Consider the following 26,710-nt stretch of genomic DNA (forward strand, 5'->3'; position numbering starts at 1 on the left):
GACTCCTTCATTCTGAGTTTCCTGTCAGTTATGTCATCTCAGGCAACTACAGACATGGATGGAGCACAGTTCATGGATGGAGATTGGTCTGATCGAGGACCCAAGCCCACATTTAGATGGCTGGACCTCTCCTGACCGCGACACCTCATGACTCTCCACCCCCACCACTTACCTGGCTGTTGGGGACCGTTCCCTTGGGTCCACAATGGCAGCCTTCTGCCCGCCAGCCAGGTGCTGATTCTGGCCGGGTTCGGGTGGGAGGTTTGGCTCCAGGATGCAGATGAGGCCTGGGACTTCCAATAACTCGGGCCCAGGTGAGCTTGTCGCTTGCCCCACCGCAAACCCCCCCCGCCCAATCCACACTCACGCCCGAGTTAAAATAGAGTCCAATCAGACTAACATGCTTCATTATCTTTGTATTTATATATCTTTTATTTACATGAAGTACTGCACTTATATCAAAGTAATGAATGCACATTAGAATAGTTAGGTCAGAACATGACTACATTTCAGCAATAGACCAACACCATCGACTCCCGTTATTTGCTCTACCACTGTCACAAATCCTCAGGAAATATGAGCTGATCAATATTCTCTTTATCATTCCGCCATTTTCTCTCTTCTCCCGAAGATGCCGACTTGCTGCGGTACAGTTGCTGGGGTACAGTTCCCATGGGCACCAGAGGCCCTCCGAAACCATTCTTCACTCATGGGCTTTAGGCAGTGAATGAGGGTAAGTTATTCAGTAATACAATGGTAGTACAGCTGAGCCCAATTCTGTCCTCACCTCACTTCCCCATGCAAGCTCTTTGCAGCAGAGATCACTGGATAGAGATTTTCCCTCTCCCTCTCAGAGTGCTTAGGCCGATTGGGGCTGCCCCAGCTGAGATCCGCTAACTGAGCACCAACTGGGGATGGAAGCCAAGATCTCCCAGTCTGTATTGCTCAGTTGCCTGAACTATCGGGGGATATCATTAAATTGTTTTTAATGTGAATTGTTATACACAGTCATGAATTATGAATAAAACCCTTCTTCACATTGGCACAGAGTCAGCACCATGCTCGCCCACCTCTCTGATCAGGTGGAGTATGGGTTAGATACTGTGTTGTCTGCACTGCCCGTCAAGCTCTCCTGGATTAGATAAAGCATAAGCCAGATACAGGGCAAAGCTCATCCACACAGAGTGAAGTGTGGGGGTGGAATTTGAGGTGCAGATCAGCTATGATTGAATTGAATGGAGAAGCAGGCTCAAGGGGCTGAATGGCCTATTCCTGTTCCTTTGATTGCTCTGGTTGCTGTCTGTAGTGATTTTGTAAATGAGCTTGTGAAGATTTCTATGAAATCAGCAACACCCTTTTAAATTCTCTAGCTATACCTCAAGAGGAGGAAACCCTCAGGGCCATTTATGATGACTAAATAAAGTCAATTTTCTCTTTCATTATATGGGACTCATATGGATTTTTACTATTGTTTTAGGAATGACCCTCTGTGACCCTATCCATTTGTAATTACTGCCACTGGTTCACAGTGCCTGAATAAGCACCATTTGTTTTTATTGCTTTGGGTTGTGGGATTTTTACCAGTGTTTTGAGGATTGCAATCTGTGGTTTAGTTCATTTTTTCTGTAAAACCACAACCCATTGGCCGAGGAAACCAGCCTGAACGTATTTACATCACTAGTCACAGTGACCAGAGCACATCTGTTCCCTCAAACACAGTTTCAAAAGGGCCACCCCTACTGCACTAGCATGTGTAACTCTTTCCGCATCCAGTGCTCCATCTCACTGGCCCAGCACTGATAACGTGGGGAGTTACAGTGTGGCAGCATATCACTGGCGTTAGTTAAATAGTTCTCCATCTTTCCTAATCGCTCGTTCCATTGGAGACTGCCTTCCACTTTAAGTGGTTGGACCGATGATGTGTTTGTTTTGGCGACTTTGTGCACTTGAGTCTGCCTGGTGTCTGGACAGGCCCTGAATCTCATTAACACAGCTTAGGGGATGTGGGTTAAAATATTGGATGGGAGAAGACAATAAATAATAAAATACTAAAAATGAGACCATAAAAACAGTTTTTGAAGACGGCTGTGTAATCGTGCTCAACAAGACAGCTTTAGGCCAATCTCGGAACTGTCTGCTTTTAAGGAAATATGATCAGTTGGAAACAAAACACAATCTGATCAGCTGCAGTTAATGGTTCCACTGCTCAGCCTGACAGTGCTGGTGGGGAGCAGGTTTTGCCTGGGTGATGTTATTATCACCAAGTGAAGCCAATCATACAGTTCTCTCCTCTCCTCTTCCCCCCCACCCCACCCCCAGAAAACTCAACCCATCATTATTACAAGCAGTAGTGCAGACACTGTGCCTGTGTCGGAGACTCATCCCAACCCCTCAGAATTGACCCCATCCTGGTTTTGTCAACTCAACACACGCTTCCACACGGGTGACACTTAAGGTTGCCAACCCTCCAGGATTGCCCTGGAGTTTCCAGGAATTAAAGACTAATCTCCAGGACACTGCTACGGGAGAAAAATCATAGGAACAGTAAAAAAAATTTTGAACACTTTTACTTACTAGTTATAAAAATATTGGACATGGGAAAAAAACTCTTTGACTGACAGTCAAGAATCATCAATCAGGTAATGAAGAGTCTATTCACTTTGTAATTGGTGTGGGAAGGCGCTGCACCACAAGGATGGACATGTTGGGCGACCAATGGCGGGAGTGTGGGGGCAGGGCAGTTGGAGGTCAAGTGATGACACCTCCAGGAATGTGTCCAACCAGAGTTGGCAACCCCAAGTCACACTCAGGACACCCAGAATTTTTAAAAAGAAATAGGAATAGATCCCTGCGAGCAATCGCTGTGAGAGGATCACTGTGTGTTTAAATGTCCCTTCATCTCTAAATTCTTTCCATGATAATTAGCAGCAATGCGTTAGAGGAAAAACAGCAAAGTGTAAAAGGCAACACTGGAAACCTAGATTTCTGTCCAACATTCAAAATAATATAAGTAAAAATAATATAAAATCTTTGTGAGTATGTTTAAAATTTAAAAAAAGCATTGCCTTTTTCTATTAAACAAATATTCACAGAATACAAAATAAAATCAGTACAGTTAGTTTAACATTCTCCAATGGTTAAAAACAGTTCCGATCTTGTCCTTGTTATAGAAGAGAGTAGTGTCTGACTGGCTGCTGCTCTCAAATATATCAGCCAAGTAGCTCAAACACTATTTGATTCTACAATCCAGGAATGCACCCTCTGGAGCAGTTAGTTATTTTGTCAAACTGTATTAGTACTGATGACAGCGCGCCTCAATGAACATCAGGTACAATTCACCTGGAAACAGTGCAGAATGGTTTTCGGTAAGTTTTTCTTTTTGCTGAATCTTGCCCCACTTTTCTACTTTTGCAGCCTGCTGCTCTCCATGTATCCTGATCAGCCAGAGGCAATCTGCTCCATCAGCTTCTCTGCAACTGGTTATCAATGCTGTTCTGCAACTGACTGGCAGCTGCTTCAAATCTAACGAGCCAACTCGGGCAATAGTAGTACTCCCAGCCCTAACTGGGAAGCCTTGCTTCTGCTTGGCCCTCCATCTCGGCTGAAAACCAACAGCACTCAACCAGAACCAAAGTAAGCGAGGTCAAAGTGTCAGGCAGCCCTGTGATGGAAACGAGTCCAGTGGAGTTGATCGTGCTCTGAGCTATTTGAGAGTCCAGGGTCCCTCGAACCAAATAGCCAACATTCTTGAGCAATAGGAATCAACCAAGGATGAGGGACTTCAGTTATGTGGAGAGATTAGAGAAGCTGGGATTGTTCTCCTTGGAGCAGAGGAGGTTAAGGGGAGATTTAATAGAGATGTTTGAAATTATGAAGGGTTTTGATAGAGTAAATAAGGAGATTTTGTTTTTAATGGTAGGAGGGTCAGTGACCAGAGGATACAGATTTAAGATAATTGACAAAAGAACCAGAGGGAAGATGGGGAGAATTTTTTTTACGCAGCGAGTTGTTATGGTCTGGAAGTGCCGCCTGAAAGGGTGGGGTAGTAATTTTCAAAATTGGATAAATACTTGAAAAGGAAAAAAATTGCAGGGCTATGGGGAAAGAGTGGGGTTATGGGACTAATTGGAAAGCTATTGCAAAGAGCCAGCACAGGCACGATGGGCCGAATGACCTCCTTTTGTGCTGTATGATTCTATGAAATATCAGCTTCCATCAGTACGCGAATGGTACTTTGATCATTCCCTGGTGTGGATAGCTGTATAAGATTGTTCAAAAATACAACTTCCAACACTGTTCTATAGAATGGAACTTACTATTAAGTTTAACAGCCTTAATCTTTTAAAGTTATTTTATAAATCTTTTCTGCTCTCCCCCTTCTCCACTGCTGCATGTCCACCTGTTGCCTCCTTGAACCAGGAAAATGCAGTAGACATGTAGGAAATAAAGCAATCAGAACACACAAACAACTCAAATATGTTGTAGCTGCTGTTCATCACAGAGACCTCTTCAACCATTTTCTCCGAGCGCTTACTGGGGGTAATTTTGACTTTGTGCGACAGTGTAAAACGAGTGAGAGCGTGGGTACCAAGGGCGATAGTAACACCCCAACTGCTGCTGGGCTAGTTCCGCCCAGCTCACTCAGTACAGACCAGGGATTGAACCTGGGACCGTGCTGGTCTGTATGGCTCAGTGCTACACTGGGTAGTTTCTTTATGCTTTAGCACAGTGGAGGAGCCTCAGCCTAGAAAATTCAGCTCAAGGTTTCAACTTTGAACTGTCCAAGTCAATAGCCCAACTGAGACATAGCCCACTTTTCAGCAGACTGGGTTCCAATAATGTGTGTCAATATTTTGCAAACGATGACCGATCCCAATTAAAGGCTGGCAGTATCCTGGCTGAAATCAACTCGCTGAATATGTGGCTGAGTTTCGCCAGTCAGTACCATGTTCAATATTTCCCCTATATGACCCTCCGCCCACATGGATGTGCAAGGTTCTCTAGTGACATTTCTTAACACAGGTCCTAGAGCAACTCCCCTTGTTGGGGGGGGAGCAACTTGAAACCGCCCTTTCCCAGCCTGACTCTGGGAAACCATACTACAGGCGGTGAAAGCTGTGTCCCCATCCTGCAGTGTGGCTTCCCAGGGTCAGCTGGCTCTGGAGAGGCCATCAGGCTGGTTTGAATTCGCACCCCCTGTTCTTTGCCTTGGAGTGGCTTTGGGACACTTCCTGTAACCAGCATCATTGGAGAGGTCCATCATTGGAGGGGGGAGGAGGACCCCCCCCCAACTTTGAGGGGTCTCCATGGCAGCGATAACATTGACATTTAAAAACAAAATGGGAGAAATATCTGGCAGGAGTAAAATTCTCTTATATAAAAGAGGAAACGCAGACTTTCCTTCCCCTTTTAACATTCAGCGGGTAACATTCCTCGGAACTGGCCTGAAGATCGCTTTTGCAGATGGTGGTCGGTGTGACAGTGAACTCGGAGTAGCTGCTGGAGTTGTGGTACAGTACTCCAGTGTTAGTAGAGCGTCATGCCTGCCCCATGGATCCAGCAGCCCCGTATTAATGCATGAATGGCAGGTTTAACCCTGATATATAACCCTATTTTTTATAGAATACAATTAGGAGCAAGGTTAGCTCACCTCCATTTAAACAAGAAGATACATTTGTGGGACAGAAACGTCACATTAGAGTAAGCGCAATATGCACTTTCAATTCGCACCACATTCAGTTAAAACAAAATCCATTCGCGATAAAGACCTTCACCATTGGAAAGCTGGTTTCAGAATGGAACCAAACCTTCTCATCCCGAGGTACAGGAACCCAACACGGGCTCAACCTGCTTCCCACCAGGTAGTCAGCGCTCACCAGCTTTCCCATGGCAACAGCCAATTGGAGACAACAGCTACCCAACCCGCAACATAAAAAAATAATCTTCATTCACTTGGCTGGAAAGTCTTCAACTTTTTCCGTCCGTTGTTCCGAATGGCCAGTTTATTTGGAAAGGTTTTTTTTTTGTTTGTGAACTCCCCTTTGGCAGTCCCCAGTGCCCAGCTCTGTCCTACACATTGGTAACCTCGATCCCAGTGAAGGTTCGGAGAGAGCTGCGTGCTGGTCTGGACAGTTCACCCTCGGAGTCTTCCCGTGGAAGGGAGGAGTAGCCCTCATGGAAGCCGAGATCTTTGCCACCAAACGCCTTCATTGATTCCATTGGTCCCTGGGTATAAGGAAACAAAAGGATTTGCATCTATTTAGCACCTTATCACATTTCTCAGATGTGTCTGTCAGCTCATGTACCATGAGTTTGAAATGCAGTGACTGTTGTTGTGATGGCAAACACGGCAGCCATCTTGCGTGTAGCAAGGTCCCAGAAATAGCACTGAGATCATTCCTGGTTAACTGTTTTTGGTGGTGTTGGTTGATTGAGGGGGGAATAATGGAAACCAGGAGAAACCATGGCTGAAGTCAACAGAAAGGAAAACTGAATGGGGCATATAACTGGCTGCCGATTAGGGTTGCCAACTCTCCAGGATTGTCCTGGAGTCTCCATGAATTAAAGATGAATCTCCTAGACACTGCTGCGAGCAACCCAGGAGAAAAATCATGGGGGGGGGCATTAAAAAAATTGTGTATTCTTTAATTTTCTTTGTATACTTTTGTTTATTAGTTATAAAAATATTGAAGATGGGGGTAAAAAGGCTGTTTGCCTGACAGTGAAGAATAATCCAGTTGGGTAATGAAGAGTCTGCTCATTTTCCAATTGGTGTGGGAAGACGGTGAGCCGGGAGGATTGACGTTTTGGGTGACCAATGGCGGAGCGTGGGATGGTGTGGTTGAAGGTGGGAGGTCATGTGATTAAATCTCCAGGAATATGTCCAACCAGAGTTGGCAACCCTACTGTCGATCCACAACCGCCGAGAGGGAAAAGGAGATTGCTGGAGATGCCTCACATTCACTTCATCCACTTATCAACGGAACATAGTAACTATTGTTATTTTGCAAGCCATTGGTGGAAATGCTGAATCACCATTGACGTCTGTTCTATCTCTGTACCTCTCTATCTATCTACCTCTGTTTCTATTTACCTAGCATCTCTGTCTGCCTGTGTATCTATCAGTCTGTTTTTTATCTATCACTCTGCCTGTTTATCTATCTGTCGACCTACATATCTAGCAGTTTTGTGTCTGTAAGAACGTATGATTGTTAAATTGCGTCCAGTGTTGGTGATTAGTCCCTGCTGACCATGTGGTATTATTGGTCACTTGGTTAGCATGGACACCCCCAATCACCTTAGGAGAATTCATTCCAGAAAAAGCCACAATGTATTTAATTCTCCATTCCCACTCCCCCCGGCAGTACACCACTCCCTGGCCTGGTGGTGGCTGATCCCTGACCCAATTGTTCACTGCACAGACTGTCCCGCTTACTCCTGGACCTCTGCTCCTCAGCCTATGAAAACACCTTGGAAGGACTGGATGGGGGGAATTACTCAGCCTAACAGGTGTAGTGAGCTGAATTCTACGCCTGTGGTACCTCAGCTTCAGTTAGAAGGTGACTCTGAAGCTCCAGTGAGGGAGTCAATGCCTTCAGGAGAAAACGGAGGGAAGAAAACTGGAGAGAAAATTAGCAACAATTGAATTTGCCCTTAAATAAAAATGTATAACTTTAGTTAATAATTCAACATGTTTCTAAAACAAATCGACAAGCAAGAGGCTGACTGAACAATATTTGCCCTGTCCTGAAAATAATCCGACTCATATTTCTTTGACTGACTGAACAATTGCTGTTTACTCGCTGCTGATACAAAAATATTCACGCAAAAAAAGAACAGAAAACAGGACAATTTCTTCTCTCGCAACATTTCCCTGTTGCTCCTCTGCTGAAGATGCTGACTCGCGTTGTGGTACCTTTCTACAGGCATTGGGCACCCTCACCCAGTGGGTCTATTTTTCATGGGGGAGGGGGGAGGGGAATCATGTCACAGCGGAGCCCGATCCTATTCCCACCCACTGTCCACGCCCTGCTTTCCAACGGAAATCAAGAACTCTGTATTGTGCTGATGACATCATCAGTCGAGTATCACATGATGGGGTCATTTTGACTTTGGGCGACAATGTAAAAGGGACAATAGCACTGCCCGTTATACATCTCTCCTGAAGTCAATGAAAATGGGGAGAGATGGATAACGAGCGGCTAATCTGATATCGCACATTTCACACTATCGCCCAAAGTCAAAATTACCCCCGATGAGTCCAGTACAATCTCCTACCAGCCCCCAGAGGTCAGAGATAAGATTGATATAAAAAGTGCAGGTACTCAGAGAAAGGAGCTGGTATTTTGGAATAATGCTTGATACGGTACAGGTAGCATTCTGAAAGTCACTGTTAAAATAGACTACAAACAATTACACCCCCTCCATTCCAGCCTTTGACCCTTAGGAGTTTTAAATTCCACTCAGTATCTTCAAGGTATGAAGGTTGAGAAATCCTGTGGGTGATAAATCCCAAATGTTACTGTAATAGGATTGAATTTTAAAAGATCTGATCTCCTGGCCGCCCTGTGGTAATTATATACTGAGTGGTGTGATACTGAGCTATATAGACCAGGAAGGTCTACTGTTCATTCCTTGCTCTGCGTTGAGTTAGTCAATCTCAGCCCGGATCGTGGTGGAGCGCTACTCTTGGCCTTAGTTGGGATAGGAAGAAGAAAATATCAGGGTTCCCTGCTGCTGATGACCAAACACTGATCTCTGCTGGAACGTACATGTGTTTGAGGTCAAATAAGGACAGAAGCCCCAGATTTGCTTGGCAGACACCCACCATAAGTCCAGCTGAATGGCCAGAAATTCTGTTGGGACCTGGACATACTGGGTCTCGGCCTTGCACTGGGGTATCCAATGGCCTGGGTTGGAAACCGAGCCTCCACCAACCCAACACAAGGCCATTGATGCGTAGGGCGCATGGCTGAGGTTGGGGACTTCCCGCACTGCATGTTCCCACTGACTTGGCCGGCGTACGTTTAGAGAATGATATGCCAAGTAAGATGAGGCACACCAGCCTCCAGAAAGGTGCAAGAGAGCCCCCAACGGGACGGGGGGGGGGGTGCTTGGACCCCACCCCCCCAAAGACTAGGGTGGAATTTTTTTTACATTTTTAAGTGGGTCCCCTGACACATGGGGCCACTAAGGGCAACAACTATTGCTTTCCTGGGATGGATCCAGTACAACTCCCCCCCTCCCCCCCACCAAACGGGCTGGACCTCTTATGCCAGCTTTTCTGGGGTCCCTGGCAAGAGGGCGTCACAGAGGCAACCCACCACACAAAGCCAAAGGCCGGCACCTGCAGGCTCCTCCCCCTGACCTCATGAAAAACAACTACTTGCATTTATATAGCGCCTTTAACCTAGTAAAATGTCCCAAGGCGCTTCACAGGAGCATAATCAGACAAAATTTGACACTGAGCCACATGTTAGGACAGGTTTCCAAAAGCTTGGTCAAAGAGGTAGGTTTTAAGGAGCGTATTAAAGGAGGAGAGAGAGGCGGAGAGGTTTAGGGAGGGAAGTCCAGAGCTTAGGGCCTAGGCAGCTGAAGGCACTGCCACCAATAGTGGGGTGAAGGAAACCAGGGATGCGCAAGAGGCCAGAATTGGAGGAACGCAGAGGGATGAATGGTGGAGTTCTGCAGTGGGCACAATCCCAGCGTATCTGCCAGGATCGTAACCCCCGCCCGATTTTCAGGACAGGATCAGGCTTGGCTCTGATGACCCCCATAGTCAAATACCCTGGCACTACTCACTGTTTAGGCTCACAAATGAAGAATGGCCTCTTCGGTGAGGTACCAGAGGGTGCCCGACACCAGTGGAACTCTACCCCAGTACGAATCAGTGCCTTCAGGAGAAGGGGGAAAATTGGTGGCAAAAAGTTAGTGCATCAGAAATTAAGTGACATCATTCTGCCACATCATCTAAACTTTATTTGTTTACACCTAGTGTCCTCCACAAGTAAAAAATAAATTGAAAAGTAATGTATGAAGTTGTGAAATTCTGTAGTATATTTGGTGATCTTCAGCCTCAGGCTGCTGGTCCAACTCTAACCTCACCGTACTCACCCTTCCTGTTTTGTATTTTCTGCTGGTTTCATCCTCTGCGTATCCTAGAACATTCTCACCAGTGTGATTATGTCCCAGTGAGCCCTGTTGTACATAACATAGCTGCCCCAATCTCTCACTTTCCTGTATCAATCCATGCCTGCAAATGAGAAACAGGTCATTTTAATGGAGCTCATCCCATAACAGAATCATTTCATTAATACACAGTCCTCACACCATAGCACAGGCCTCATAACACAACACAGGCCCATTGCCAATGCAGGCCTTACACCAAAGAACAGGCCCATCACCAACACAGACCTCACACCAAAGCACAGGCCTCATAACACAACACAGGCCCATCACCAATGCAGGCCTCACACCACAGAACAGACCCATCACCCAACACAAGCCTCATACCATAGCACCGGCCTATCACCAATGCAAGCCTCACACCACCGAACAGGACCATCACCAACACAGGCCTCCCACCATAACATCTCTCAGAAATATCTCCCAAAGCACAACCCAAATCCGTGACCTCCACTACTTAGAAGGACAAGGGCAGCAGGCACATGGGAACACCATCACCTCCAAGTGCCCCTCCATGTCACACACCATCCTGACTTGGACATATATCGCTGTTCCTTCATTGTTGCTGGGTCAAAATCCTGGAACTTCCTACCTAATGGCATTATGGGAGCACACAGACTGAAGCAGTTCAGGAAGAAGGCTCACCACCACCTTCTCAAAGGCAACTAGGGATGGGCAATAAATGCTGGCCTTGCTCGCAACCTCTATATCCCAAGAATGAATTAAAAAATCTCAAAGTGTTTCACATACAATGAAGTACTTTGCAATGGCTTGTTACATAGGCTAATGTGGCAGCCATTTTGCACTCGCACAAAGAGTAAATGAGATGAATGACCAGTGAATCTGGTTTTGGTGATATTAACAGGCTGAAATAAAAGTTTTAAAATCTGATTAAAATCTTCACTGTACACTAGCAGATCTCCCATGGCATTGCTCATGGTATTTTAGAAGGACTGGACACAGGAGCATTATATCATGTTACCCACAATGTATTATTCTACTGCTAAGGGGAAGCTGTGTACATCCTGCAGTCAACTGGAGGCAAATTGCCCTTAGGTACACCCTGAGCTCAATTAGAGAATATTTTTTGTTATTGGGAAGTTTGTCTGAAACCAGCAGGAAGTGAATTTCTTTCTTGTTGTGTTTGTGCTCATCAAGGCGAGGGGTGCCATCGCTGAGTAATGAAATACTTCCCATTCCAGGCGCCCAGTACCACGCATGTGCACTCCAATGTAAGGTATAGCACAGCTAGATGATTCCCCTTCAGTTCTCCAACACCATGCCTCAGCCCCAACCTCAGGGGAGCACCGCATCCTGCATCAGAATGCCATCTTTTCCACTTCTCACACCAACCATCCGTAGGCCAGTCTGAATGACATTGCCAATTAGTGCCAAATTAAGACAGATTTATACTGTAGAGTCATATCCAGTTCCTATTGGGCTTCAGCCCTGTGCTTGCTGACCTACACTGCCACCCAGTCCACCAATGTCTCAAATTTAAAATTCTCACCCTTGTTTTCAAATCCCTCCATGGCCTTGCTGCTCACTATCTCTTAACCTCCTCCAGCCCTACAACCCTCTGCGTTCCTCTACTTCTGGCCTCTTGAGCATCCCCGACTTCCTGTGCCCCACCATTGGCGGCTGGTGTAGGTCAGCAAAGCACAGGGTTGATGGGTGAATGGGACAGAGTAGACTTTTATCACATCAGTCTCGGCTGGAATTGAAGCCAAGTCCCAAAGATGAAAAGCCAGTATCTAACCATCTAAGTTTTCTCATTTTTTTTAGGACTTTCTTTCAAGTGTGACACAGAACAACAACAACAACTTGCATTTATATAGCGTCTTTAATGTAGTAAAATGTCCCAAGGTACTTCACAGGAGCATTATCAGACAAAATTTGACACTGAGCCACATAGAGTGATATTAGGACAGGTGACCAAAAGCTTGGTCAAAGAGGTAAGTTTTAAGGATCGTCTTAAAGGAAGAGAGAGGGGTAGAGGGTAGAAAGGCTGAGGGGTTTAGGGAGGGAATTCCAGAGTTTACGGCCTAGTCAGCTGAAGGCACGGCCGCCAACGGTGGAGCGAAGGAAATCGGGGATGCGCAAGAGGCCAGAATTGGAGGAGTGTAGAGATCTCGGAGAGTTGCAGGGCTGGAGGAGGTTACAGAGATAGGGAGGGGTGAGGCCATGGAGGGATTTGAATACAAGGATGAGAATTTTAAAATCGAGGTGTTACCAGACCGGGAGCCAATGTAGGTCAGCGAGCACAGGGGTGATGGGTGAACGGGACTCAGTGCAAGTTAGGATACAGGCAGCAGAGTTTTGGATGAGCTCAAATTTACGGAGGATGGTAGGTGGGAGGCCGGCCAGGAGAGCATTGGGTTAGTCGAGTGTGGAGGTAACAAAGGCTGATGCAGAGGTGGAGACGGGCGATGTTACGGAGGTGAAAGCAGGCGGTCTTGGTAATGGAGAGGACATGTGGTCCGAAGCTTAGCTCAGGGTCAGATAGGACACCGAGGTTGGGAACAATCTGGTTCAGTCTCAGAAGTGGCCAGGGAGGGGGATGGAGTCGGTGGCTACGGAACGGAGTGACAAAATGTGACATCTGAAGTGAGAAGGACATGTCTCAAAACTTTTATATACAAATATTAACTTTTAGGAGGCACCAGATAAACTGGTGCTGTTAATTTTTTTTTACTAGCACTGGGCCTTGATCTCTGCGGTAATGATTAACTTGGTAGGGAAACAGTAACCAAGGCTGAAGACCATGTTATCATCAGCAGCAGAAGCTCTGCCTCTCCAATGACTTTGAACATTAAAGCATTACTCCAGGTTAATCATAGGTTAAAGCTTTCCAAGAGGCAGAACAGAGAACACCCAAAAACACGGCACCAACGCTCATGGACTGATTATAGCTCGGTGGTGCTGTGTGACAGGCCATTTATTTTAGAAAAGAACGCGAGGAGCAGAGGAGCAGCAGACACAGGGACCCCTGGGAAACAGGAGGCCTTGTGTATGTGGCTGTACTCTCATTGCTTAAATTGAGCAACGACTAACCTGTTCGAAAATCAATAACTCCTGTTCAAGCTTGCCTCTCCTTACTGTTACTGCTTATTAGGATTTTCAACCCTCCAGGATTGACCTGGAGTCTCCAGGAATTGACCTGGAGTCTCTAGGAATTGACCTGGAGTCTCTAGGAATTGACCTGGAGTCTCTAGGAATTGAAGATTAATCTCCTGGACAATGTTGGGAGCAACAACCCAGGAGAAAAATCATAGGAACAATAAAAAAAGTGTTTTATTTTCTCATTTTCTTTGAACACTTTAGTTTATTAGTTATAGAAATATTGGAAATGGGAAAAAAGGCTGTTTGACTGTGCAGGGCCATTGGCGGTGGGAGGTCATGTGATGAAACCTCCAGGAATAGGTCCAACCGTAGTTGGCAACCCTACAGCCTATAGACCACCTTTGTCAGCTCAACTGTATGAAGGAAGAATAACAAGTAAAAAGGTGGAGACTCCAAAATGTCGGGAAGATGTGTAGCATATGAGGTGAGAAAAGATGGGCTTTTAAGAAAATATGGATAGTGCATTGAAATAGTACTTCAAATTGGATTCATCACTAGGAGGGGATCCGAAATCTCTGATCCCCACTCCCCACCTCAAGCTGTCTCTGGGGCAAGTAAGGCAGCATCTCTCACGTATACAGTCAGCCAAACAAAAGAAGAAAAGGGGCCAGCTCAAAACTCTTGATCTGTGTGATATGTAATCTGTGTCAATCTGTAGAAAAACACACATCACAGCAAGATCCTACAAACAGCAATGTGATATCTGTTTCAGTGATTGGTTGAGGGATAAATATTGGCCAGGGAGATAGATGTCTCCAAGATCTGGAATTATTCTGCTTGATTTTTCAATGCTTCCTCACTCCTCCCTGATTTATTGCAGTGATGGTGATGAGACGATAGCTTCAGTGTTGCAGGTTTACCAATCTGTCTGTCAGCTCGGCTCAGCTAGTAGGATTCTCGCCGCTGAGTTACAAGGTTTGGGATTTTGAGTCCTATACAACGCTTTTGGGCACGCAGCCTGGGCCCGACACTCCAGTGCAGTGTTGAGAGAGTACTGCATTGTAAAGGCGTCGTCTTTTGGACGAGACATAAAACCAAGGCACCTTCTACCAGTGGCTCGGCCCATGGCACTATTTAAAGAGGAGGAGGAGGAGGAGGAGGTTCTCGGGGTCTCCTAGGCAACATTCCTCCCTCAACCAATAACTGATGATTTACCTTTCGGCCATTTCTGGGGCGTTGCTGGTTCAGGGCGGCTACCGTGATAATAACAACCACCACACTTCAAAAACAATTCACTGTGTGAAGCGTTCTGAAATGTGATAAGCTGTCATATAAATGGAATTATTGTTTATTGATACACTTGCCTTGACAATCTGGACTTTCCAAATGCTTTCTATTGACTGGTGCGAAGATGAAAATGACTCCATTCCCTCATGTTGTCAGTATTTGAATATTTGGTAAACTTTCACATTGTAGTCTGTTCCCTGCTGTGCCTTATTTAACAATGTGATTATACAGCACAAGGTGTACTGGCTATTTTTATCATTACTAAATGATAGCTTAAAGTAATGGATAAGTGAAAGCATCAAGGATCTCATTAGGCAGAGGCAGGAGGCTAATTAGAATCAGGATAAAGAGCCACAGAAAACACAACAGGCCACCTGCACAGCAGAGAAAGCTGCTGAGAGGTGGACTAAGGAAGAGAAGCAACATGAAAACATAGCATTTCATTAAAAATGGCGCACGGTGCGCTCTGTTCCAGGCAGCTCAGCAGGGAAGAAAGAACACATCACTGCTGAGAGAAGGACATGACGGTGAAGATAATGAGTGGAATGCCAGGACAAGTATTAAGGGCAAGGAAAATCACCTCAGAGTGAAGCGAGCGTTAACTGGCTGTCTGATATTGTGAAACACGTCACAAGCCCAGACACTTGCTGCTGGACTCTGGGAGTTTGCAGTGTCTCCGGCACAAGTGAAACATTGTGTTAGTAAAATCCACCCAGTGTTTGAAGAGGGGAGAACAAAGCGATGCATTTTCATAAATGTTTCAGTGAAAAAAACTATAATAATCAGCTTAATTCCATGTGAGGAGGGTACACCAAACCTTCTGATCAGTAAAGCAACCAAAGGGAGTCACAGTTAAATGGTGGTGTTCCCTCCCTCTTGATGGCACTCCTTAGTGGGAATGGACAGGCATTCAGCGAACTGACACTATCACGGAGACACAAAAAAGCAGGTCCAATGTCAGGTTAAGGCTGGCATTTCTTCATGAAGTAAACACAGGGAGCCAATAGACTCAATGACAATCAGTTCTCCACATTACACAGCAGGGCACAGGAAGACTGACACCTAACTGAACTTATGTAAAAGGGATAGAGCAGCACATGGAATTCACTTGCTGGAGTCAAGAACAATTTCAATAAGATATGTAAAAGTGCCTTTACAATAAACCCTTCAAGTAACTGAATCACTTGAACTGTGGCCTCTGAATGTTACGCACTCTGTTTGCCTGTTTTACTCAAAGTGCCGTCCAGCATGGGAAGGGAGCTTCAGGTCAATGAGGGGTGGACATGCAGGGGACACGGAGCTGCCATTATCCAAACAGATGCACCAGGAGCAGAATAACATTGGCATGGGAGCTGACAGGCCCAGCAGCACCACAGAGTGACCAATAAAACTCGATTCTAACCAGGAGCCAAAACAGCATCAGATCTCTTCTTGTCTCAGGATAATGTTAGGACAGAGCCCGTGGATCCACCCAGCACAGATTCAGGACAAGGAGTAGTTTAATCCCCCAACCAGATATTTTGCTTTGTCCCATGATTGTCTGGACAGTAGCAGTGTAAACACCTCCTTAAAGCCCCTGCTCAAGTCTAACTGATAGTAAATCTCTGTCCTACCACTTGCAACACTCATGTGCCAAAAACATTTTTAAAAATTGTTACCACAACTCATTACAAATCAATGTAAAATCTCTCCAATTCCGGCCTCCTCCATCCCTAGGACATTTTCACTGCCATACGGTCCCTTCATTTTGCCTCACCATATAATGTATTTTACATTAAGGTGAGGAGTGGCGGTGCTGGCAATACTATTTTCTTAGCACCGGTAAGTGACAGCGTCAGGCTCTTCTAAATCAGGCTTTGCACAAGAGTGGCTGAAGGGGCCAACAAGGGTTGCCAACCCTCCAGGATTGCCTTGGAGTCTCCAGGAGTTGAAGATTAATCTCCTGGACACGGCAATGAACAACTCAAGAGAAAAGTCATAGGGGCATTAAAACCAATGTTTTAAAAAAAAATTGTTTGAACTTTGTTTATTAATTATAAAAATATTGGAATTGGGGAAAAAGGCTGTTTGACTGGACGAGGCGGTGGAAATGGTCATGAAACCTCAAGGAATACATCCAACCAAAGTTGGCAATCCTAGGGCCAACTGCAATATTTACCCCCCCCACCCTGGTACAGTGTACCTCACTCAGCTCCCATTCTCACAGGAAATCGCCAGCATTCCTATTTCCCACACGCACTTCCCAAATTATCTTCGTGCTTGTTAGGCCCTGCTAGAGGCAAAGGGATGCTATCAATTCCTGTGTGCCAAGGGCTGGACTGGATTTAGACGAACTGAGCCTCACTGTGTTGCTGTAAGGCTAGCACATAAGTTGTAACATAAACCTTAACTCTGCCAATAAACACAGTTGGTAAACTGTTGCGACGTGAGTCACAACCATTGGCATCTTGAAACTAGTCGTAAAAATTCTAAAACTACATCACTGCCCTCATGCTGATTGAAAGCAGACAGCTTTTTCCCACCACTACCTTATCACTGCTCCATGTCCTGTGGCTGGGATCGGGCCGGCCTGACTTATCATGGCTGTCATGAAACCCACCCAATTATCAGCCAAGGTGAGGTGTGATTTTTTGGGGGGGCTGGGGAAATCGTACAATTTAAGTTGTCCCTTCACCTTGCTTCTGCGTTCCAATCGTACATCGATCGGTGAAGAACTGACGAAACTCACAAACCAAGAGAGGCCAGTCTGACTGACAGGCAGCCGTGGGACTCTCTGACTCACGACCTCCCGATGGGGAACAAAGAAAACAACTTCCACAACGGGATACTGCATATTAGAGCTCTGTAAGGACCAAATCTCAGGGCAGCACGATCTCATGGGACTCCTGCACCTCCCATCCCCGACTGTTTCCCATTCTGCAGTAAATCCACAGTAAGTAAAAAGGCAACAGGAAACACTCTATTAAATGACAAAACCACTGAGTGGCAGCATTGTTCCAGGCATTTCAAGGGAGCTGTAAAGTGCAGTTACTTAGTCTCTCTGACGCTGACTCCAGCTCTCACTGTGTAACAGCTTTTACCTGCAGTGCAGTGCAGCACAGTAGAAATCAAGTGCTCTCTGGTTTTGGTGAGATTATAAAACACTCAAAGCTATAAATTCATCTCCTTACTGAGCGAGTTCGGAATTTGAATAGCAATTAATTACTGTGCCTTTAAAGGAATAGCATTCTCCGGTACACAGAAACCAACACTTCTCCTTAAAGGCCGTGTCCTGGGTAATGATTAAACTTTTACTGGTTTTACCTCTATTTTTCCTGCACGTCCATCCCTGCCGTGTGCAGAAAACGGACAAAGAGGAATTGGATTCTCTCCGCTGGTATTCTGCTGCAGAGTGAATGGCTGCAATTGCTCAACACAGCAGGCACAACATTAGGGCCGTGGACACTCGCCCTACAGTCCCACCATGCCTTCAGTTTCCTTCACCACTGTACAAACTGTTACTCTTCCTCCTTTCTCCCCTCAACCAAGGCACTCCTCTCTCCCTCCGTCCCAATTCAATCTGACACTCCTCTCTCCCTCTGACCCAATTCAATCTGACACTCCTCTCTCCCTCCGTCCCAATTCAATCTGACACTCCTCTCTCCCTCCGTCCCAATTCAATCCGACACTCCTCTCTCTCCCTCTGACCCAATTCAATCTGACACTCCTCTCTCTCCTTCCGTCCCAATTCAATCTGACACTCCTCTCTCTCCCTCTGACCCAATTCAATCTGACACTCCTCTCTCTCCCTCTGACCCAATTCAATCTGACACTCCTCTCTCTCCCTCTGACCCAATTCAATCTGACACTCCTCTCTCCCTCCGTCCCAATTCAATCTGACACTCCTCTCTCTCCCTCTGTCCCAATTCAATCTGACACTCCTCTCTCTCCCTCTGTCCCAATTCAATCTGACACTCCTCTCTCTCCCTCCGACCCAATTCAATCTGACACTCCTCTCTCTCCCTCTGACCCAATTCAATCTGACACTCCTCTCCCTCTGACCCAATTCAATCTGACACTCCTCTCTCTCCCTCTGACCCAATTCAATCTGACACTCCTCTCTCCCTCCGTCCCAATTCAATCCGACACTCCTCTCTCTCCCTCTGACCCAATTCAATCTGACACTCCTCTCCCTCTGACCCAATTCAATCTGACACTCCTCTCTCTCCCTCTGACCCAATTCAATCGGACACTCCTCTCTCCCTCCATCCCAGTTTAAACTGGATCTCTTCCTTCCCCTACCCCTTTCAAGCTGGCATTCTCCCTCGCCTGTCCCCCCGTCAGTTTGTACTGGCACTTGTTCCCTTGTTAATGCTGGCATTCTCCCTACCCCTCCCTCTCAATTAATGGCAGTATTTACTTCCTCTCACACCCCAAAGCACCATTCCCAGTTTGTCCCTTTTCCTCTCACCTTCATTTCCCCCTTTCCTATCTCCTTCAAGGCTAACCATTTTTTTGTCCCCTTCATTTCCCCCTTCCCTTTCCCCTTCATTGCCATCCACTTCCCTCAGGGCTGCTCCTTCCTAATGGAAGGGTTCCCACTATTGAATATTGTAGGCAGAAATTCCTATTCTTGTAAGAATTCCTGCCTATAGTATGATGTGGCCAGGATCCCTTTGTTCAATGGCAGGACTCATGGAGGAGCAGTCGTAAGGGACTAGGCCCATGCTGATTTTTGTCAGCATCCCCTGCCTGGGCCCCCAAAACACTGATTGTCCGTGTGACATTTGGCACATATAAATATCACAAACAGATGCAAAGCCAAGCTCCCTCTACTCTGCCCCAACATGCCTCAGCCCCAAAATCAGAACAGTGCCCCTGACTACACGTGTGACGTTTTTGCTATGCCCCACATGAATTCTCTGAGACAGATTCCCAATTAGTGCCGAATTAGCGACAGCAGGCAAGAAACTTTCATCACTTCAGTTTCGGCTGGATTTGAACCCAGGTCCCAGAGGAAAGCCCACTGAACAGCCCAGTTCCCCCAGTGCTTGTTTGCTGTGGAACTGGGGGATGTACAGGACTGGAACAGACCGCTGCAGCCTACCTGGCCAGTGCCTAAGTTTGAGAAGTAGCAGAGACTGCTCTATTTCCCATACCCCTCAATCGCTTTCTCTACCAAATATCTATTGGTTCCCTTTTGAATTTGCCAACACCATCCTCCTCTATTGCATCCCCGGGCAATCTGTTCCAGGTATCCCTAACTGTTTCCTCTGACATGAAAGATGTCTTTTTGATTGATAGCTGCAGTGTAAAATCAAGGTGGCTGCACAGTAAAGAGCAGATTTAATTAGTTCTGAATCCTTTATTATTTATTGCTGGGACACAATGTCAAACTTTATAGATCCAAAAATATCAATTTTGAAACTATAATCACAGAGTTTATGCACTCGTAAAAGGTCCCATTTATCTTTGTCAGTCCCCGTTCCCCTGGATGTACGGCAAAGTGAGCAACAAATTGGTTTAAAATCCAATTCTGTACTTGACTCATTGTGTAGCATTTTGCTATCTTGTCTCCTTTCATGCTGCATTACGCATACTCGCCAACAGAAAGGGCCGACACGTGTCAGTTACTAGTGATGCTGTATCAATAGTCATCAGGTATACACACCCCCACCCTGGGTCACTCAGTCCCCACTCTTCAATGAGATCCAGTTACAGACGCCATAATTTTCAACAAGGCCTCAATTTTAAAATTCTCAAACTAGTTTTCAAATCCCTCCATGGCCTCGCCCCTCCCTATCTCTGTAACCAGTTCCAGCCTTCCAACCCTCCGAGATCTCTGCACTCCTCCAATTCTGGCCTCTTGCACATCCCTGAGTTTAAATGCTCCAACATTGGTGGCCGTGCCTTCAGCTGCCTAGGCCCTAAGCTCTGGAATTTCCTCCCTAAACCTCTCTACCTCTTTCTCATCCTTTAAGACACTCCTTAAAACCTACCTCTTTGACCAAGCTTTTGGTCACCTGTTCTAATATTTCCTTATGTGGCTCTGTGTCAAATTTTGTTTGATAATCACTCCTGTGAAGCGCTTTGGGAAGTTTTACTACGTCATGCAAGTTGTTGTAGTAGTAGTAGTAGTAGCAGTAAAGATAATGAACTGCCTGCCCAAGCTTGCGAAGCTCAATTAGAGAGTATCCATTTGCAGAGTCAGTAAGAATACAAGAACAATCGGAATGCAAAAAGGCCATTCGATCCATCGAAGCGCCCCATCCTATTCATACAGGAACTCTCCCATCAAGGCCCCTTCCTCTAGTACATTAACTCTTCCATTAAAGCCCCTCCCTATAGTATCCAAACTCTCTCATCATGGGATCTAATTGTATTTGAGTAACCCCAATGTTTTGCCTCCATTATTTCTGCATCATACGATTATTCCAACTCTGAGTAAAGAAGCGTTTCCTGGAATCTGTTTGAAATTCTGAGTCAGAAGGTTGTGGGTTCAAACCCGACATCGGGATATAATCTAGGCTGACATGTCATTGCAATACTGAGAGCGCACTGCATTGTTGGAGGTGTCATCCTTCAGATGAGATATTAAACCAATGCCCCATCTGCCTGTTCAGGTGGATACAAAAGGTCCCATGGTATTATTTGAAAAGGAGCAGGGGAGTTCTCCCGGAGTCCTGGCCAATATTCCTCCCTCAAACACCACCAAAACAGGTTATCTGGCCATTCATCTCATTTGCTGTTTGTGGGATCTTGCTGCATGCATTTGGCTGCCATGTTTGTCAACATAACGACTGCTCAAAAGTAATCCTTTGGTTGTGAAGTGCTTTGGGGCATCCTGAGGATGTGATATGGTGCTAAATAAATGCACGTTTTTTCTTCTTTTGAAATCTACTTTCCACTCATTTCCAATTATGTGCTCACTGGGCCGCTTAAAAACTCAAGATGGTTAAGCGTATGGATAAGTTTTATTCCATGAGCTTTCCAATCAACATCACACAGATCAGAAGTGCCTGGTGTCATTTGGTTTCTGAATCCAGTACACCCCATGGAACTGATTGATTGATTAATTGACTCGTAAGAAACATATTCCACGTTCCCAGATCGCTACCATACAATCACGTAGGGGCATTCCCCCAACAGCTCATGCTAGTGTTCGCCACTTTACCAGCTTTAGAAACATACATAAACTATTACAAATATTGGGGTGGAAATTGGTTTGGGCCAGTTTTCAGAGGCCTGAAGCTTTGCTGTAGAGCCAGGAGGAGCATTCCTCCCTGCACTCCTGCTCCCCCCACACTCCTGCATTCCTGTTCTCCCTGCACTCCTTCATTCCTGCTGTTCCTGGCTGCACATCAAGATAAGTAAAAACTAAAAAAACTACCTTTTTTTGCAGCCTCCAGTGGTCCCTTTAAGAACAGTTGGTTAGGCTGCTGTAGAACCGGAATACCTAGTCGGAGCTTGCATGGCACATGTTCTGCCTAGTTTGTCATGGTTCATTCTCGGACTGGCAACCAGTGGCCAGTGGTGTTCCGCAGGGGTCGGTGCTGGGTCCCCAACTCTTTACAATCTATATTAATGATTTGGAGGAGGGGACCAAGTGTAACGTATCAAAGTTTGCAGATGATACAAAGATGGGAGGGAAAGTGGAGAGTGAGGAGGACATAAAAAACCTACAGGGGGATATAGACAGGCTGGGTGAGTGGGCGGAGATTTGGCAGATGCAATACAATATTGGAAAATGTGAGGTTATGCACTTTGGCAGGAAAAATCAGAGAGCAAGTTATTATCTTAAAGGCGAGAAATTGGAAAGTACTGCAGTACAAAGGGATCTGGGGGTCCTAGTGCAAGAAAATCAAAAAGTTAGTTTGCAGGTGCAGCAGGTGATCAAGAAGGCCAACGGAATGTTGGCTTTTATTGCTCGGGGGATAGAATATAAAAACAGGGAGGTATTGCTGCAGTTATATAGGGTATTGGTGAGACCGCACCTGGAATACTGCATACAGTTTTGGTCTCCATACTTAAGAAAAGACATACTTGCTCTTGAAGCAGTACAAAGAAGGTTCACTTGGTTAATCCCGGGGATGAGGGGGCGAACATATGAGGAGAGGTTGAGTAGATTGGGACTCTACTCATTGGAGTTCAGAAGAATGAGAGGCGATCTTATTGAAACATATAAGATTGTGAAGGGGCTTGATCGGGTGGATGCGGTAAGGATGTTCCCAAGGATGGGTGAAACTAGAACTAGGAGGCATAATCTTAGAATAAGGGGCTGCTCTTTCAAAACTAAGATGAGGAGAAACTTCTTCACTCAGAGGGTAGTAGGTCTGTGGAATTTGCTGCCCCAGGAAGCTGTGGAAGCTACATCATGGAATAAATTTAAAACAGAAATCGACAGTTTCCTAGAAGTAAAGTGAATTAGGGGTTACGGGGAGCGGGCAGGAAATTGGACATGAATTTAGATTTGAGATTAGGATCAGATCAGCCATGATCTTATTGAATGGCGGAGCAGGCTCGAGGGGCCGATTGGCCTACTCCTGCTCCTATTTCTTATGTTCTTATGAATATCGCAGAAGGGTCCTGAAACAGGCGCAGGACCCCTCTTTGTATATTTAAATTGGGCCAACACTGTTTTCAGGCATCCGTTGCCTAAAAACAGCGAGGACCAATATGGCAGCTGCCATAGCGGCAGCACAGCACCTAGTGCCCAGAAATTGGTATACACTGCACCTATTTTACACCTAAAAAGGGACACGCGGGCACCAATTTCTCCCCCCATTAAGTGTCCAAACTCCCAGAGCACAGCAAGTGTGACAAACAGAATGCTCTGAGCCTCCTGGTGGGATACAGTTTTTATTCCAACTTGTGAGGCAAACTGTGAATCATGTACAACAGCCACCCTCCTAGGCATACAATATTTCATACATCTTTCTTAATCCTTTCATTAAGTGAACATCAGAGTGAGATCCAGACAGGACATAAGAACAAGGAGCAGGAGTAGGCCATACGGCCCCTCGAGCCTGCTCCGCCATTCAATAAGATCATGGCTGATCTTCGACCTCAACTCCACTTTCTCGCCCGATCCTCATATCCCTTGATTCCCTTAGATTCCAAAAATCTATTGATCTCAGTCTTGAATACACTCAATGAATGAGCATCCACAGCCCTCCGGGGTAGAGAATTCCAAAGATTCCCAACCCTCTGAGTGAAGAAATTCCTCCTCATCTCAGTCCTAAATGGCCGACTCCTTATCCTGAAACTGTGCCCCCTGGTTCTAAACTCTCCAGCCAGGGGAAGCTGCCTCTCAGCATCTATAGGAAACTGTAACCATTGAAGATGTCTCACAGATTTCACCCTGGTTATGGCTGAGAGCACAGAAATAATTAGACAAATTGTGCAGGGCACAAATAGGCAACATGCGTTTCCATAGGGGCAAAGATGCCATGTGAGGCTCCCTGTGCACTGTGGGAAGGCCTATTGGGATTTGTTGCTCCCACTGCCAGTGATTTCCCATCCATTACGGGAGTGGGCAATATCGCCATACGCACGCCCAGCTCACACCAACCGTGGTGCGCAGGACGGTTACCCTCTACGTCCCAACACAGGCAATCGGACAGCTCTGGCCTGTCCCACTGGCATTTCCGTATCTGTAACAGACGCCTGGTATTTCTCACAAATAGGCCAGTGTGTGATTTTCAATAGCTTCATCGATCTGGAACAGCACACATGGGCAGCAAGAGCCTGCAGTGAATGAAATTGGTGCAACTTTCATTAATTTTTAAATCTGCTGCAGTCAGGATTGTAATAACGGGAATTTAAAGTAAATCTTTAATGCGAATTACAGACCATCTTATTATATGGAGAATAACCGATTGCTTTATTAAAAGTATCTGTGCAGATTTATCATGTTGGTTTTATAGCTTGTATTATGCTGCTCTGGGTATTACTGGATTGCTCTGTTGAGGGTGCCTCGGGCTGACTATGGGTCATTATCTGTCCCACTCACATCATCATCATCCAATGGAATAGTTTATGGGGGAAATATGGGGTGCAGTTACTTGGGACACCCTTCTTTTGGGAGGGATACTAAACCAAGGCCCCTCTGCCCATTCACTTGGATTAGAAGATCGTACGGCACTATTCGAAGGAAAGCAGGGGAGGTCCATTTACCTCCTGCCCATTATTCCTCCCTGAACCAACACCGCCAAAACAAATATTAACTGGTCATTCATTTCAGTGCTGCTTGTGGGATCTTGCTGTGCATAAAATGGCTGCTGCATTTGCATACAGTCCCTGAACTTCAAAGTAGTTTATTGTGTGTGAAGCGTTCTGCTATTTTACTGAGAGATGAGACAAATGCGATTCTTTCTTTGGCTGGAATTAGGTGAGAGATCCACATATTGTTGGGGTTCACACTGTACAGCATTGGGCTGCAGATTCATTTTAAACCTCGATACCTGTTTGAAGTGGCATTAAAGTTTTAATGGAGAAAACTCTGGCTTTATGATGCTACAAACCACACTGCAGACCACACATTTCCCACTGCTTGCTTGTGACGGAAATTAAATCGGGAATAGTTTGACAGTAAAATCTAATCAGCTTTAACAAAATCAAGATCAAGTATTTTCATTAACTTTTCAGAGAAAATTAATGAAACTTGCACCATATTTAACTTTCTGCGAAGAGAGACTCTGCGATAAAGATGTGCGACTGACTAGATGGGAAATTACTGCCAAACAGGAGTTGAATCAATGCACTGCGGCTCCCTGGCAGACAGCAGGAGACTGACAGGGCTGCTGCTGATATGGTTGAAGCCTCTTGTTAGAAACATTCTGGAGGTTGGTAATGTTCCCTGTAATCCAATCATTTCTATAAAAGGGAAGTTCAAGAGTCTGAACAAGTTCTATTTAACACAACCAAGTGCACTGGGTTTCCAGCACTAATTCATTCTTATCAATTCATCTAAATATTAAAAAGAAAACCTCAGAATGAATGTTTTCCATTGAATGACACCAGACTTTCAAGGGAGAAGAGAAATTTTACGGGTTGTACCATCACAGGCAGGTATTACTTGCAGCATTCATACGAACATACAAAACTGACGGGCAGGGAAAGACCAGCCGGTCCATCACACCTGCCCCACACCCCATGATGGCAGGGGGATCGTGACTAGACACTTCTTCCCTCCCCCCACCGCAGCCATGTCATCTCCTGGGAGAGGTAGAGAAACAGAGAAAAAACCCAGGGCCAGCAAGGGAAAAAACACTATGGAAAATTCCTCTCTGACCCCCTTGGGTAATCGATACCAGTCCAGGAGATCACATGGACCAAGTGCTACCTGTAAAGACACTTACCTTCTATATGATGCAATCTCTGCCCCAGTCAGGAACTGGTCCAGCTCCCTCTTGAAGGCAGAGAGTCAGTACACACCACACCGGCCGTCAACACAGTCCAGAGGCTGATTACTCTCTGGGAAAAGAAGAACCGCCCAACACCCAGTCTATTCCTACTCTTCCATAGTCTAAACTCATGAACCCTGGCCTTCCCCAATTTGTTAAATTGGAATAATCTCACAACAGGGAAGTTATCCAGCCCTTTAATTATTTTATAGACCTATATCAGGTCACCTATAAGTCTACACTGATCTAGAGTAAATAGACCAAGATCCTTAAGCCTATGTGAATAGCTGAGGATCTGTGCTGAGTTAACTGACCTCAACCAAGGTAATAGTAGGGACACCACAATTGGCCCCAGTGTCCCTGAGCTCACAAGGGGAAATTGAGGCAGGATTCCTGCTCCTGATCAATATCCAGTGAGCCGTTGGTTATGAACAGATTCAGGCATGGCTGTAATGCTATCTGTGGTTGAATAGCCTAATAACACTCAAGCCCCGAGTTTAACCAAGGCTGCCACGTGGGAACAGGAAGGGGGGTAAGGGGAGGTAGTTACAACGGTAGTCTTGGAGTTCGCACCTCATTCCCACCCGTGTCGATTTTACTCGGGAGGGCAGCCCATCACAGTCAGGCGGGGGCCGACTTTAGATTCAATACTCACGGCTCAAAGATGTAATCGAGCTCCATAACGCAATTTTAACTGCAGAAATTGGGATGCCCACACAGCGCTAAACCCGCCAGCAAAATCATGGTGGGAAGCTGCTCCTCCCAGCCCCGCAAGGAATCTTTGGGCTTCC

The 26,710-nt window shown here is 45.8% G+C and overlaps 1 protein-coding gene across 4 annotated transcripts in view; it reads right to left on the bottom strand.

The window, feature by feature from the left end:
* Nucleotides 1-414: 414 nt before the first annotated feature.
* Nucleotides 415-26,710, bottom strand: part of LOC137301143 (kazrin-like) — a 656,751-nt gene continuing 630,455 nt past the window's right edge. For 3 of the 4 annotated variants that reach the window (XM_067970588.1, XM_067970590.1, XM_067970592.1), the window contains 2 exons: nucleotides 10,114-10,252; nucleotides 415-6,225 (listed from right to left, as the gene is read on the bottom strand). In XM_067970588.1, the coding sequence (XP_067826689.1) occupies nucleotides 6,070-6,225; nucleotides 10,114-10,252 (295 nt within the window). In that variant the 3' untranslated portion in view covers nucleotides 415-6,069. Of the gene's footprint in view, nucleotides 6,226-9,801; nucleotides 9,894-10,113; nucleotides 10,253-26,710 lie in introns of all 4 variants that reach the window. The other variant, XM_067970589.1, reaches the window with a different exon arrangement.

The sequence above is a fragment of the Heptranchias perlo genome, chromosome 32 (assembly GCF_035084215.1).
Source record: "Heptranchias perlo isolate sHepPer1 chromosome 32, sHepPer1.hap1, whole genome shotgun sequence".
Taxonomy (NCBI): Eukaryota; Metazoa; Chordata; class Chondrichthyes; order Hexanchiformes; family Hexanchidae; genus Heptranchias; species Heptranchias perlo.